The sequence below is a fragment of the Callorhinus ursinus genome, unplaced genomic scaffold (assembly GCF_003265705.2).
Source record: "Callorhinus ursinus isolate GAN/ISIS: 27379988/994484 unplaced genomic scaffold, GSC_fseal_2.0 scaffold2, whole genome shotgun sequence".
Lineage (NCBI taxonomy): Eukaryota > Metazoa > Chordata > Mammalia > Carnivora > Otariidae > Callorhinus > Callorhinus ursinus.
Genome location: NW_027397064.1, coordinates 10,235,145 through 10,251,000, shown reverse-complemented (window position 1 = coordinate 10,251,000; position 15,856 = coordinate 10,235,145). Strand labels below are relative to the sequence as shown.

At 50.1% G+C, this 15,856-nt stretch overlaps 1 protein-coding gene across 1 annotated transcript in view; it reads right to left on the bottom strand.

The window, feature by feature from the left end:
• Nucleotides 1–1,672: 1,672 nt before the first annotated feature.
• COL4A4 (collagen type IV alpha 4 chain) overlaps nt 1,673–15,856 on the bottom strand; it is a 123,097-nt gene continuing 108,913 nt past the window's right edge. The window contains exons 45-49 of the mRNA XM_025886840.2: nt 14,461–14,586; nt 8,763–8,879; nt 6,748–6,936; nt 4,689–4,975; nt 1,673–4,318 (exon numbers count right to left, since the gene is read on the bottom strand). Coding sequence (XP_025742625.1) covers nt 4,055–4,318; nt 4,689–4,975; nt 6,748–6,936; nt 8,763–8,879; nt 14,461–14,586 — 983 coding nt within the window. The 3' untranslated portion in view covers nt 1,673–4,054. The remainder of the gene's footprint in view (nt 4,319–4,688; nt 4,976–6,747; nt 6,937–8,762; nt 8,880–14,460; nt 14,587–15,856) is intronic.

Below are 15,856 nucleotides of genomic sequence, written 5' to 3'. Positions count from 1 at the left end.
AATCTAACTTAATTTTCGATGTAAGAGTAGGTGTTATGTCCCATTTTATAATGAGGAAAATGGGGTTGCAAGAGTAGGTGTAACGCACCCCGGGTGACACAGCGGGGAAGTGACAGAGCCAGCTTCTAACCAACTCCAAAGTCCACATTTTCCCACTATTCCTGCAGTCGTACAAAATAAAAGTAAAAACTATCAAACTCATTTGGCGAGCTTATCGAAACAAATCTAATGCAATTTCCTGGACTGCACAGAATGGTTTTGCTTTATTATAATCTACAAGAGCCTCAAAATAAAATCTGGTACAATCCAGTTTTAGTGGACCATTCCGTTGACTCTTTTTCTAAGCACCGAAAACATGTATACAAACTTCGTCGATGTGATCTTGTACTAGGAAGCTCTCACGTGATGAGGGAGTACGGGTCACGGCATGAGTTTAGTCTTGTCACATTTCAGCGAAGAGCCTTCTCTCAGCCAAAGCTCAAGGATCTTATCCTTTCCGAAATTTCAGTTTTGGAAAAGTAAGCCATATTTCAGGAGGGGGTAAGCGTTACAGCTTATCAGTTGGCTTTCTGTCAGCAACTGTTAAGAGGAGATGGGGGGTGTGCAGATCTGTGGGCACATTCACATATTTTGAAGTAAGAAATGGTTTATGCTTGTTACCATTTTGTCCACGAGAGCCCTGCATGCACAGATCTAATGCCTAATTGTACTTATTGAACTGTCACTGAAAGCAGAATTGTCAGTAATGCACTCAGCTCTGTGTAGGCACTGGGTGTACAGTTGAGTGAAGCTTGGCCCTGCCCTCCAGGGGCCTGCATTGGAGCAGAGAGCATGGAGGAAGTGTGAGCAGACCTTACCGGGGCGAGGAGGGGGCATGGGAGAGTGGCCTGGCCCATCTGTTGTCCTGGGAGCAGTGGAAGGGAGTCCGAGGCTCCCTGGGGAAATTCACACCACCCCTCCCCTCCAGCTCATTCCGTCTGTAAAGAAGCTGTTGTGTTCCAGGGGAACTTCCCTGAGCAGGGACATCACTGGGAGAAAGAGCAAGACCCGGGCCACAGAGCTGGGAACAGGCCTCTGGGCTGTGTGCACAGGTGAGCTGCAGGCAGCCTGTCACCTCACTGGAAGTCGCTTGGACTTCACAGGCACAGGAGACACTGAAAGATTTTTAAGCCAAAGAGAAACAAGAACAAGTTTGCATCTTGGAGAAATGACTGGGATTTGACAAGTGGAGGCTTCAGTTGGGAGCTGTTTACCATCAAAAGTATGGGGGAAAGACAAAGGCTGCATTAAGGCACTGTGAGACCAGAGGGGAAGGTGGCAATCCACAGGAAGTGGTCTCTGAGTTTCGGTCTGGGAAATACGAGAGGACAAGGACTGCCACCACTGGCAGCACGGAGACCTGGGTACCTGGACACCTGTATGGATGGGGCTCCACTCACTGAGAATAAGAGCCCAGGAGGAAACACCCCGTCCTCCCCCGCGTGACCCAGAGCAATGCCCACCGGACAATATATATGCTTCCTAACTGAGGTGGAGGAGGGGCTTCCTGGGAAGGAAATTTTGATAAGGATCATCACCAGTCATGGATTAGCTACCACTAAGCTTTGTTCATCCTTCAGAGAGAAAGGACATTTCAAAGTACACTGATATTTAACCAGGTGAAGAAAGCAGGGTCTTCTAATCCGAGGAGTTATCTGTTCCACAGTTTTGCCCTTTAGACCAGTTAAAATAATTTTCCAAAATCGGAAGGCAACAATTGCGCAGCATTTAGAGAGAGGTTCTTGCAAAATCAGTATTTTGAACAATCAGTCTCAAACACAATCCCAGGCTCACCATGGAGTAAATTGCCCACTTAATTCAGCCTGTGTTTTAAGATGTATTTGGCAAGCGTACTAAGATAATATTCTAATGTGTGTAAAATACTTCAGCAAGCAAGGTACGTCTCTAACTTTCTCTTTCTCACCCTTATCTCTTCCCAGAAAATGTTCTCAGACCAAATTCATGAATGAACAAGATGAAATTTTAGAAGGCTTGACGTTTGGTAACACATAACAAAACTTGGGAAACAGAAAAGTGTAATTATAAATGAGGTTGAAATTGGCTTAATTTCAGGGGCTCAAAAATACGTAACATGCCATAGCACGATTAAAAACAATCAATAAATGGGTCAAATGAACTAGGAAATACTCTGTTTTCACCTTAAAATGTACATTTTTTCTTTTTACTGGAAAGTACTAAAATAAATTGCCATCCCGGGAACAGCCCATAACAAGGCTCATTTGAAATGTGTTCTACATATAAGAGCTCATTGCTAATCAATGTTTGGCAAGGAAAACATCTTATAAACAAAATTTTAATTACGTTTTTCTTCTCTCAATTATTTTTAAGCGTGTTGAAACTAAGCACGGAAATGAGTGTCACTTGCTCATGAGAAATTTGTTTAGTTTTTTTTTTCTAAAATGACATGTTCTTAAATAAGGAAGGCAGGTTTCCTCCAATTTATTTCCAACAAGCTTTCTGATTTTTAGGATTAGACCACTGAATCCCTATCAGAATAGGAAATGTATCCTTTGCTATTCAGAAAACTGCTCATTCTAAATTGACATATCTTCTAAACTTTTATAGAAAATATTAATACCAAATGTCAAACCGCTGCCTTGGTACAATACTGACAAAAAATAGAAGAAATTTTTAAAATTGGAAAAGCAAGATGCTCCTGTAAAAACCAGTAACAGGCACATAAAATGCAAATTGTAGGTTGTTTTTATTTTATTTTTTTTTCTAAAATAGCACCATATCTTCCTGGCAGGGTGACCATGACTTAAATGAATCTTCTTACCTAAGTTTAATTAAGCCGGCCCTTAATTTTCTCCCAAGTGCATAATGATAGCTCTGTCACTTCCCGGTATGAAATGCCATTATGTTTTGGAGGAAAAGCGTCTGTGGCAGGCTTCGTTTGAGGCAGCTCTGCAGGCACTCCTGGGGAGGGGAGCAGGATGCTTTGTGTAAGCTGGTGCATCTGAGTGAGCCCCATGTGGCTTCAGTCCCATTAGCGTGCACACACCGAAGACTAGCTGGACCCCGACTGGGCAAATGCCGTCTGTTTGGAAGTTCACTGCAATGGGGAGTCCATTTTTGTGAATCACTGCCTTAATATTCATTAATAGCTCTAAGGCTCTTAATCCCTTATTGAATATAATTTTTTCCATAAATGCTACTTTTCAAAAAGGGTTGCCAAAGTAGGCATTTCCATTCTCTGAAAAATGCAGAAGAGAACCCGTTTTATGTTCATCTGTGATGTGTTTATGCTAATGTAGCATCTCCGGAATCCAGCCACTGGGGTCCTTCCTGGCATAATGATTCATTCTGCTTTGAAACGAACTGTTAACACTGGCTGTGTGGGTTTTCTTTTTCTTTCTTTCTTTCTTTCTTTCTTTCTTTCTTTCTTTCTTTCTTTTCTTTTTTTCTTTCTTTCTTTCTTTCTTTCTTTTTTTTTTTTACATCTTCTTGGGTCATGGTTTTACAATTATTTAAAGTGCATGGGGAAACAGATTACAGAGGAAATCATTTTGAGATGTTGGAAATCTCTACTTTCTAGTTTCATTTGTCGGCCTATTTATTTTTTTCCTATAAAAATTCATCCGGAAGCCCACTCTATTACAGAATAATTGACTTCAATTGTTTGAGGTGCTATTAACCCATGAGTGAAGTTTTCAGTAATGCAATTTGTAATCTGGCCTTTATCATCTCTTTGCCTTCCTGTGAATTAGCATCATTTTAAATAAAGCTGGCTCTTCCATCATCCTCAAAAACATAAGGATGTCTGGGTTTCATCAAGATTGGTAGGTCCAAACAAATCCATAAGAGGAACATTTGCTTAATCTGCCCCGAACAGAGGAAGGGATGAGAGGTCAGTGGGAAAAACCACAGAAACGGAAGGGGCAGCTGAAACCGGAGTCTGAAATGAGCACCATGAATCTCTTAGCGCAGCCTGGGCGCCCCGGGGACCCCGAAGAAGTTTCTCCTGGCCACGTGTCGGCGAGCTGTGGGTTCTCTAACTGTGCTTCATGCACACCTGGCACCTGCTGATCCTCTGGCGCTGGGCCTGGCTCTCTCTTAAGGTGTCCGGTGAGGGTGCCGAGGAAAACTGCAAATCAGGTCTCACTGTCGTCAGCCAGAAGCTATACTTGTTTGCAAAAAAGTGGCAAGTTCCCTGCCTGCCTTGACATTCGAGGAACGGTGCGGCTCGGAAATCTTCCAGACAGCTGCCAGGGGACATGAGGGCCTGCCCTCCTCCCTGGTCCCCGGCCCCTGTGTGCTGCCAGGACAAGACAGAGTTAGGGCTCAGACACGGGCAGACGACCCCAGGCCCAGTCCGTGCCATGTGGAGGGCCCCCAGGAATAGCTGACTGGGATCCACCAAGGAAAGGAGTGGGGGACACAATATGAAACCACTTTCTCTGCGGGGACTGAGGCAAATCCAATGTCTACACCCTAGCAGAATCATTAAAAAACAAAAACAACAAAAAACAACCACCAAATCGTCAGTAAGAAGGAATGGCCCCGCATCTCGACAGGCTAGGGTTTGGGGTGGGCTTCACGACCCCACGTCCTAGTGCTTGCTGTCTGTCAGTCTGGCAGAGCTCCCGGAGTCCCCGGGGGGCAAGGGGGGGCATGCAGGGGCTCACCATCAGGAACGAGTACCCGATCCACAGGCTCCTCCAGGTCCGCGGGCACGGGGGGATGGACTGGTCCTGGCTGTGCAGCGCCACCACGGGCGCCGGGGCCTCGCACACCGCACAGCGGCTGATGTACGGGCGGATCTCCTCCTCCGACAGCGGCGTCCGGGGCAGCGGCGCGGCGCTCGCCAGCCAGTAGGACCGGTCGTTCCTCCGGCCGTAATGGCACACTTGGTGGATGTTGCAGTAGGCGAAGGGCAGCGTGCTAAACATGGGGAGGCAAGACCCTGCCAGCCCTTGGGAGGGAACACGAGGCAAGGTGGTGGGCGAGGCGCCGGGCCGGCCGTGCGCAGGGACCTTGCCCGCGCGCGCCCTCCGCAGCCACGCGTTCCGCCGCCCAGATGCACCTGCCAAAGCCCGCCTCTGTGGCAGGCGGGGAGCGCAGGGTACGCGCCTGACCGTTTCTGCCACCTCCCTGGTCCCCGGGCCAGCCCACATTCGCTCATTCATTCCTCATTCCCTCTCGAACCGAACCGAGCCGCTGGAGGGGTGCGGTTAGTCCAGCTCTGTCTCCACAAAGCTCACGCCCTGGCTTGGCTGGGGAGATGGCTGGGCATTTGGGCAGTGAACACACAGCGTGGCCAGCCCTAGGAGTGAGAAGGCAGGCTCACGGGGACTCCGGAGAGGATACCCGGAAGAATGATTCTATGCTAGGACCTGAAATACGAACGGGATTTGGCCAGGTTTGAAGATGGTGACTATTCAGAGGAGGAGACAGAGCAGGAGAGAGCGCCAGAGGTGAGGGAGTGTGGAGCTCAAAGAAATCAAAGGAATTCCGTGGGGGGGGGGGGGGGGGGGGGGACGTCTGTGTGTCTGTGTGTCTCAGGGGGTCCAGAGAGAAGTCAGACCAGAGGCTGCGGGTTTTGTCTGTCTTGTAAGGAGCTTAGATTTTATCCCGGGGCTCTGCAGAGCTTTATGAGGAGGCTCGGGCTAGACCAGGGTGGGGGGAGACGGATGGAGCAGAGGCCCGGCAAGGGGGCTGCGAGGAGGCGAGAAGTAAAAGAGCCAAAATACTAAACATTACTTCTTCCTTCCCCCTGACCCCAGGCCCTCTACTGGGAAGGGCCATGGCTAAGCCCAACGGGGAATGACCTGTGAGCAACTGCCACAGCTAGGCCTGCACTCCTGCCCACCCCTGCCAACAGCCGGAGCCATAGCCCAGTGAGGGCCGTGAGGAGGCTCCCCCTCCATCAGCGCCCCCTGCTGTCATGTCCCTGCTACGCCCACCACCCAACCATCGCCATCTGGGCGAGTCCGCGTCTGCCAGCACCTGGGTAAACTCCTGACTTGAAATCAGTCCCCGCGGCTTACAAATCTACTAATGAAAATGGACAAGTAGGGCGCCGGAGTGGCTCAGTCAGTTAACTGAGTTGGTTTCAGCTCAGGTCCTGGTCTCAGGGCCCTGGGATCAACCCATGTCAGGCTCCCGGCTCAGCGGGGAGTCAGCTTGAGTTTCTCTCCCTCTGCCCCTCGCCTGACTCCCATGCGTGCCTGTGCATACTCTCTCAAATAAAAAGAAAATAGACAAGCAGCACCAAGGGATGACTCCCAAAATCAAGTTCTATAATTTAAAAAACCAGTTGGAGTGGGGCGGGGAGCTGGTGCCGGCTAATCGCACATCATCTACCCCCCCCCCCCCCCCCGGCCGCTGCGGATGCACCATTTGACATGTAAACACAGGAACTGACCATGGCCTGATTAAATAGTGTACTTTTGGAGGTAGCAACTGCACTTCATATAAGAGTTAAATTTAACCTGCTGAGGAAGGATCATTTTTTAAAAATGAGTCCGTAGTCAGATGATAACTACAGTAGCCAGACTGAGCTGCTCTGGTGCCCCACAGGATCACTGCTTTCATAGAATTCCCTGGCAATTAGCGTGATTGTTTCAGGAGAAAAAACTCCACGGGAGGGGAGTGATCACTGAAGATGTTGATGAGTCCGTTAAATTAACCCAAAAGCCGTCCTCCTAAGCGATGGACGTGGGTGACCACGTGCTCCACACGTACCAAGGTCTTGATTGTGCGCCTTCTCCTGTCCCTCCAGGTATAAGAGGCTGTAGCCCGTCCAGAGCCTGGGCATGCCCGCGGGGCAGGCGGGTTCGCCATCTGTCTGACTGTGGAGAACCAGGAGGAAGCCACTGAGGTATCCAGGCCCAAACCCTTTGGGCCCAGGGTCCCCAAGGGGCCCAGGAGGGCCTGGAGGAATAAAGAAAAAAAAAAATGGAGGCAGGTTAAGGGGGTTGTTTTAACGAGCACTTCTGAGCACCTCCGTTCTGAGCACTCAGGGAGCAGAGAGGAGCATGACAGGGCCGTTCTCAGGAATGGCCCCTGACAGGAGCGCAATATATACAAACGACTCACTCAGCAAGTATTTATTCCAAGCATCTCCCAGGTGGTCAGATTAATTTAGCATAAAAACAGATTCGGGAGGGGAGGTGGAGGGGGATGGGTTAAATGGCTGATGGGGATTAAGGAGGACACTTGTTGGGAAGAGCCCTGGGTGTTACATGCAAGTGATGGATCACTAAGTTCTACTCCTGAAACGAATGTTACACTGCATGTTAACCAGCTGGAATTTAAATAAGAACTTGAAACTACAAAAAACAAAACAAAACAAAACAGTGAGCAGACAAAACTCCCTGCCCTCCTAGAGCTTACATTGTACTTGAACAAGAGAAATGACAAACCATAAAATGTGTTAGGAAGTGATAAATGCTGAGAAGAAAAAGATGGGGTGGCGTCACCCCTGCCGTGTGACCTCCCAGATATGTGTGACCTTCTCAGACTGGACTGGGAGCCTGGTGATTGTCAAAGCGGGTCGTCCTTACCCCTCCCAGACCTCTCCCACAGTTCTGGCATGTCTGGGGAAGGCAAGGGATTGGGACCCACATGTACCACCTGGACCTTCTTTTAGGAGGCAGGGAGGAGGAAGGAAGCCCTAGTTCTGGCATTCTTGCCGGCAGGTGGGAAATGAGTAGCTCTGCACAATGCGAGCAGGGTCTGTCTCCTGTGGCATCTCTAAGGGGCTGGCCCACTGAAGGAAGCCAATGGCTACTTCTAACTGCCGAGAGCAAAGGGGAAACCAAAAGTTGTTTATTTTTTTTTTTTAACTCATTTCTGGAAGACCGGCAGGCTCCCCCCGTCTATACTGTAAACCGGAGGCTACAACATGGTAGCTTGTGCACTGGATCTGGCCTGATCCCGTTTCGTTTGCCCAGTCCTGACTGCACGGCGGGGGTCTTGGACTTGGAAAGCAGAGCGTAGGCAGCATGGAACTCTCCCCTCTACACACGGCAACTGGCTGAGGCTGAGTCGTAGGCTCCACTTTGTTACAGACATCACCAGCCCCCTTCACTCCTCATTAACAACCTGGGAGGCCCTCCGCGAAGATGAGGCTGTACGTGGGAGTCTTTGGGTCCCGAGCGTCCAGCAATGGTACCTGGCACGTTATATTTCAAATCACTAATCTGTCATGTCTTACATCTCTCCTCACCCGATGCCTACTCCCCAGTTTTTTTCTTAAGAAGGAGCCTTGTATCCTATATACATGCCTCCACAGTGGTGCAATACGATGAAGGGAACTCAGAAAACTGAGGCCAAGTGATCCGGCCGGTCGCGAGAAGGCCGCTGCCACCCTCCCCCGCCTCACGGCCTCCCAGCGCCATCACACACAATGCCAGGCTTGCCTTGGGAAAGGCTCCCAGCGCCATCACACACAATGCCAGGCTTGCCTTGGGAAAGGCTGAGTCTTTTATGGTAATGCATAGTGGTTTGGGGAAATACTAAACGGGGGGGAGAAGGCCTTGACTCATCTTTCTGATGGCTGAGGATCAGTCAGAACGTGGGGGATTCACCCTGTTCCCCTCTTGCTGCCTCTGCCTCTCCAATACCTGGTGAGTGCGCGTCTAAGGCAAATGCTTTTGATAGGATCAGGTTGGGAAGCCGCTTGAGAGCCAGGGATCTCATGCACCGTTCCCAGATCTGTGGTGTCAGCGGACGGAAGAGAAGCTGGAAATGCTTACCCGGTACTCCAGGGCAGCCGGCTTCTCCCGTGTCCCCTTTGCTCCCGGGAGGCCCAGGGGACCCTGGGAGTCCGTCCTCACCCCTCCTGCCATCCGGCCCAGACTCTCCTTTGCACCCTGCACGAGAGTTCACGACAGCATCGGTGAGAACAGCAGGACACCGGCTAGCCCTTCCAGCCCGGGGCTCCCCCTTCGGACTACACTGCATTCGCTCACGTCGTCGTCCCAGATACATGGAGTTCGGATTGTCCCATCTCGGCTTGGTGGCGGGGTCATTAGGCTCTGAGAGATCAAGCCATTTGCTTAAGTAATAAGCCAGTCATGGGCAGAGCCAGGATTTGGAGCCAGACCAGGGAGATGTTGGAAGAGAGGTCTTCGCGTTTCTTCAGATTCTTGTATATTTACTTTTGTTTTATATCGAACATATATGACGTCTATAATTAAATATTATCCTTAATAATGATTTTTTTAAGAAAGCTGAGTGGAGGAATAAGTAAAACTTAATAGGATTCAGTTGGGAGTCAAGTTACATTTGGAGCAAGACAAGAGCAGCGGTTTTTTAAAATAATAATTGAGGGTTCACAAGGTGGGAGGTACCACCCTTTACGTGGCTTAGCCAGTTTGGTCTTCTCAACAGCCACACGACCAGGCGCTCTCGTATACCAGCCTGCCAGTGGGGAGAATGAGGCTCAGAAAGGTGACAGAGCTGGTCCTGCCTGTTGAGGAACCGCGCCCAGGCAGGGCTAGGGCCCAGGCTGTGCCATCAGCCACCAGCCAGCTTCATGACGAGCTGTGGAGCTCAGGTGCGCCCCCTGGAGGACGTAAACTGGGGGCCTGGCAGCGGTCACACTGATACTTGAGGGGTTAAGTGTTTGGTTACTTAAGTCCGAGGCATCAAAACATTAGCCACAATCCCCTCTCATGAGTAGCAGATAGGGGCCTTGCCTGTGCTGGAGTGTTTTGCCATTAGCCTGAATTCCCTGCATTACTAGCCACCCCCCCCAAGGGTTCTGGTTTCTACCTGTTCTTCTCTCTCCCTTTCCCACTCTCTCTGTTCTTTCTCTCTGCCACGAATTAGCCTAAAACGAACCATGAGGTCAGAGAGGGCTCACGTTTTCACTCTTGGACTTGTTCTTCAAGGGAGTGGGGAGCCACCTGAGGGGTGAGAGCGGAGGACTGGATGCTCGGGTGATTAGCGGGATGTCCCACTCGGTTTCCCGTCTCCCACAGAACCCCCTCTTACAGCCATTTGAAATGCATGCCCCTCCAAACCTCACCGCTTTTGAAATCCTGTTCTAATATTGCCTGCTTGAGAGTGTCCCGTGCAAACCTCCTGTCTCCCCACCACCAGCCAGTCCGTCCCCTCCACATCCCACACTGGTATCCCCAGTATGCCTGGCTTCGGGGGTGCCGTCATTTCACTTTCTGCTTCCTTGGGTTTTAAACAAACTCTCTTGGATTGCCATGCAGTTCCTGGACTGCATTCTGTCCATGATCCTCAGTCAGTAAGTGAGAAAGGAAACCTCTCCCTCTCCCCATCTGCGTGAGAGATGCCCTCTCTTTTCCAGTAACCGGGCAGAAACCTCTTTCCGGGTGGGGCTGCCGTGTGCCGGCTGGCCTATCCCTTGCCACCAGCTTCAAAGAGAACATCCGTTACTTTGGAAGGAACACAGGGCCCTGATGGTGAGCTCAGAGCATTCTTTTATCTCTCCCACCCCACGAGATGATTGCAACATGGGGCCACTGTGCTATTCTGGAAAGGGCTGCCCAAGCGCTGACAAGCCAACAAACGGGCTGATCATTGAAAAGGCCGCAGGCATCTTCCTGAAATATCAACGTGCGGCAGGATCACTGTCGATCTGGGGAAAGAGCTCCTCCACCAGATGTTGAAATACAGGCTTTGCTCCCTTTGGAGAAATTGTCAGGCAATTTCCAGAGATAGGAAGGAAGGCTTTTGTTAACCGAGTTGTGTGCCTACAGCTTTCCCTATGTAGACTTGTTCTCCGCTTGGAACTTGTTTTAAGGACTAGAGCTACATCTAAAAGCTCTCCAGTGTTTGATGGATTACCTCCTCGGAGAGCGTCACATGTTGACTTGAAGATTAAACACACTCTAACAGGATGTGGGGATGTCCATTAGGCAGTAACAGTTCAGACTGATATGGAAACCACCTTTGTGTTCATCCCAGGAAGCTCCAGCCTTTGAGGGCCCCCCGGGGAAGGAAAAGTTTTATAGATCAAAGAGACGTGCGAGCAGAAAAACTGGAGGCCTTCCATGGTGGAGGACTCTTAACAGAAACAAATTATATTTAGTGTGGCTGTTACCCACTCACACTGGGCAGGAAAGAGCCAGAACTTTGTTTTTTTCTGTATAGATCTCGGCTACAGCACCAGGTTACAAAATCAGCTTAGCAATGAAAGAGGTTCGGCAGGGAAAACAAGAAGAAGCCAACAATGTCATTTGAAGTGGAGGTGGCCCTTCCCAGTGGCAGCCGATCCTTCGCAACCGACCCCGGGGGCGGCACATACGACACCCAACACCGAGCTGAAAGAATCACCTTCAGGAGAAGACAGATGACAAGCCGCATGCCCTGAAGATGACCCAAGTCAGTCAGGGTTCAGCCGCTTTGGACCCTCAGGATAGACTTGTTGCTTTTCAGCAACTGGACGGTGTGGCCGATGTATCCAGGGTGACCAGGAGAAACAGGCAGGGGAAGGGGGCCAAGGAAGATACTGCAGGCAAAGAGGGTCCTTTATAGCAAGAGCTGGAGGCCCGTATCAGAGAAGAGGGAGCCAGAAGGGAACACTGGCGTGGGAATGGGTGCTTGGGGGGAGGGCAGAAAGGCGCTCCAGGGAAGCTGAGCCAAGGAGCAGCGCAGCACCGCTGTGAGACCAATGGGTGGTCCCTTGTGGGAAAGGCTGTGCACTTGTCTTTTTTTTTCTTTTTTTAACATAACAGTCGCATTTTGTGGCGCAACGGTGGCCTCAGGTGTCCCCACTGCCAGCGGGCAGGGTCAGTGACACCAATAAGGAGAGGGCACAGGAAGCCAGAGAAGACCTTCTGAGGCCACCTGCAACCAGATTAAGCCCATCCAACCCCAAGTTGGGCAGAATGAGAGATGACAGGTGACTGGTAGCAGCTGGGCCCATGTAGCATCGCCTGTCAGCCCTCTTTCAGAAGCCCACAATCTATCGACAGAGAATCCTGAATGTGCCCAAGATAACTATTTGCCCATTTGTTTTTTTCTTCTCAGCTACACTCTTTGGTTCTTTTCCAAAGCCACCACAATGGGTGAGCCCAACCGCCCAACTGGTCTCAACTGTTATTGGGGGCAGCAGCGGGTCATCTGGGGAGCTTTTCCAAAACACTGACCCTCGGGGTCTGCCTCCCTCTGCATCCCATTGGTCTGGGAGGAGGCATTGCTCTCGTTTCCAGCCCCTCCATAGCGAGGACTGAGTCGCTAGGGATGGTGTTGCTCTTAGCCGACTCTTTTAAGGACAGCACTCATATAATATGGCTAGGGGTTCTCAAACTTGAATATACATATAAATATTCTGGGATCTTGTTAAACTGCAGATTTTAACTTGGTAGGTCTGTGCCTGAGTGCCTACTGGTCCTCGGACCACACTTTGAGTAGCAAGGATGCAACTGACCTACCCCACCCGTGCCCCCGCCATCTCCCTGTTGGGAAGTCTGGTTCCTCAAAGCCCCATCTCTCCTTACAGGCTCTGTTCAAAGGCCAGCTCTTGCCTCAAGGCTCAGCAGTCCTGCAGCCCTCCACACTAAAGGTCACCTCTCCTATCCCATTGTCCTCAGGCCTTTGCCAGAAACTCCTCAAAAACACAGACTAGGAACTCCCATTATTTAGAGTTACTTATGTTCAGCCAGCTATTTCTGCCACGAGGTTGTGAGGCACTGGAGGGGGAAAAATACATCTTACTCACGTTTGTATTGCCCACAACACCTAGTACCATACTTTCTAAAGAGTGCAGAGGATCTGGAAGTATTGACTGAAATAAATTTGCAGAACCCCAGTACTGGCCATAGCGTCTGCTTGAAAGTGGATTTTTTAAAGCGGTGTGTATCTGTGTGTGTGTGTGTGTGTGGCGGGGCAGCAATCAGTTGCAACTGTATATATAACAAGGGGGTTGGTTTGAAAAGTAGGTTGAGTGGCTTCCTTTCCAACCAGGGCCCAGCAGAATCGCTCCCGCAAAGAAGGGTGGCAAGAGGGAGAAGGGCCGTTCTGCCATCCACGAGGTAGTGACCAGAGAATACACCACCAACATTCACAAGCGCATCCATGGAGGGGGTTTCATGAAGCGTGCCCCTCGGGCACTCAGAGAGATCCGGAAATTTGCCAGGAAGGAGATGGGAACTCCAGATGTGCGCACTGACACCGGGCTCAACAAAGCTGTCTGGGCCAAAGGAATAAGAAATGTCCCATACCGTATCCGCGTGCCGTTGTCCAGAAAACGTAAGGAGGATGAAGTTTCACCAAACAAGCTCTATACACTGGCTGCCTATGTACCTGTCACCACTTTCAAAAATCCACAGTTAATGCGGATGAGAACTAATCGCTGATGGTCAAATAAAGGTATAAAACCGCAAAAAAAAAGAAAAGTAGGTTGAGTGACGAGTGATTCTGACGGATGGAGAGCTTGATCCATGCAGTGAGGGACAAAGACCTATGCTCACTTCCCAGTGTCCCCCACGCTGTTAATGGACAAACCCCACCGATCTGAGGGAGGCTCCAGGCTCTGGAAGCTACCCAACAACTACTCAGACACCAGCAGAGGGGGTTTCTTTTGGGTCCTTAGCTATTTGGCTTTGGGGAAACACACACACACACACACACACACACACACACACACACACACACACGTGATGCAAAACTCAAGTTCTATTTCCAATTCCTTTGTCCCCGAACCAGAAAGATACAAGGCCACACCTGGGCAGTGGGAAACCAGGAAAGAGAATGGCCTCCTGCCTCCTCGGGTAATTTGCACACAGGCTATCTAGAATCCCGGGCACTGCCCATTGGTCTGAAGAGATCAGTGACCTTGAGCTGACCAGCCTGGACTCCCTAATTTCTTTGTCAGTGACCAGTGTGATGGGGATCTGTGAAGAGAAAATAAAGCATCTGGAAGATAGTTTTTAAAGGAATGGTTTGGCCGGAGTGCTCAAATAAGGATCCTGCTACCCTGACAATGAGCAATGAGCAAATCAATTAAATGAACAGTCCAGTCGTAACTCTAATTTAGAACGACCCTTCCCCTTTTCTCTGTCCTTCCTCCAAGCGAGACATTTCCTTCCCCCCTTCTCCTAGGCTGTTTCTGCTCCACTGAGCCTCAGTTCAAGCGTCTGTGGTTCAAAATCAAGTCAACAGCTATTAATGACTCTTAATAGAGCATCTGCTCTGTCGTATAGGAGGTTTCAAAACCTCGTGCCCCAAAGCTGCCCACGTAGGAGAGACTCAAGTAGGAGTTCAAAATAAAAATAGCAGGCTTGTGCCGATCCAGTGAGGACCTGATCAAACCTTGGAGGAAACGCAGAAAAGTGTGTAAGAGGAAGGAGTTTACATTGCTTCCTACTCACGAGGTGTCTCGGCTCCGTGCTAAAATCTACACAGCGAGACACCTAGATTTTCCTTCCAGCAGCACCTGATGCAGATAATGAACAACCGGCATGAGCCTCGTACCTGGTCCTGGGGGCCCTCTTGCTCCAGGGGCCCCCAAGGCCCCTTCTGGTCCTCTCGGGCCCGGTGCCCCAGGGAGCCCAGGGATTCGGGGGCAGGACTCCGCATCAGCAGGTGGCCCTGGTTCACCTGAAATCGCAATCACCACTGTGTGACAGATTCCAACCTTACGAACAAGCTCCTTCTGCCCCCTCCAGCCCAAAATAAGCTCCATGAAAACGGGACTTCTGTTCACTGGGGGGCGCGTGAGAAACTTGCAGAAAGCACTGTGTTAAATACACGACTGAGTGAGTGAGTGAGTGAGTGGGATCTCAGAGGAAGCCAGACAAGAACAGAACAGTGGAGGCTGGTTGGGGCAGCAGTCGTTTGGCGACCCTCACTGGTTTCCAGTCTTCGGGCGCCGGTCACGGGTAGCAGTGGGAGAGCTCCCCGGATGACTCCAGTGTCGGCCAGGGCTCTCTCACTGTTCAGCGCTAAGAAGCTCTAGTTCTGACTTTAGCGCATCACAATCATCTGGCCGGCTGGTCAGAGCCCAGAGCTTCTGAGCACATAGGTCTGGGGTAGTGTAACTTGTTCCCGGGTGAGGCTAACGGTGCGGATCTGCAGATCTTACTGGAGAATCACCGCTCTAAAGGTTTGTGTGTTTTTCCTTCTTGGTTATGTTCACATCTTTAAGATATTTTTTCCTAAAGCTTCATTCAGTCACCCTGCAAATACTCCACAAGGGAAAAGAAATCATAGTAACACTAACCAATAATGATAACAGCTAACACTTCTTGAATGCCTTATTACGTACCAGGTCCCATGCTAAGTGCTTTACAATGAAAGGCTCCCAACAAGGCTGCGTGTGTATGTGCTGCTATTATTAGAGTATTACAGGTAAGAAAACCCAGGCTCAGGTAAATAAGTGACATATCTAAGGTCCCAGAGTTAACACGTGGCAGAGTCTAGATTAAATCAAAGATGGCCTGGGTCCAAACCTGTGCCCGTAACCAGGACACCATAAGGCCTACAGAACTCTTCACATCCGCATGATGAATTTCAAGAAATACAACATATTTTAAAAACACACTGCTTATCAGTTGTGGTTTTCTTAAAATTCATGCAAATGTGCAAAGTAAGTGTAAGAACAGCAGTGACTAGGCAGCAAGAAAACTGTAGAAAATCTGGCCATAGTGACAACGTAGGTGACATGGTAGTTAGTATGTCTGTGCAAAACAGACTCGAACCCAGGGCACCCATGTGGCTCAGTTGGTTGAGCGTCCGGCTCTTGATTTCAGCTCAGGTCATGATTTCAGGGTCCTGAGATCGAGTCCCGCATCTGGCTCCACGCTCAGTGGGGAGCCTGCTTGAGGAGTCTCTCTCTCTCTCTCTCTCTCTCTCTCTCTCTCTCTCTCTC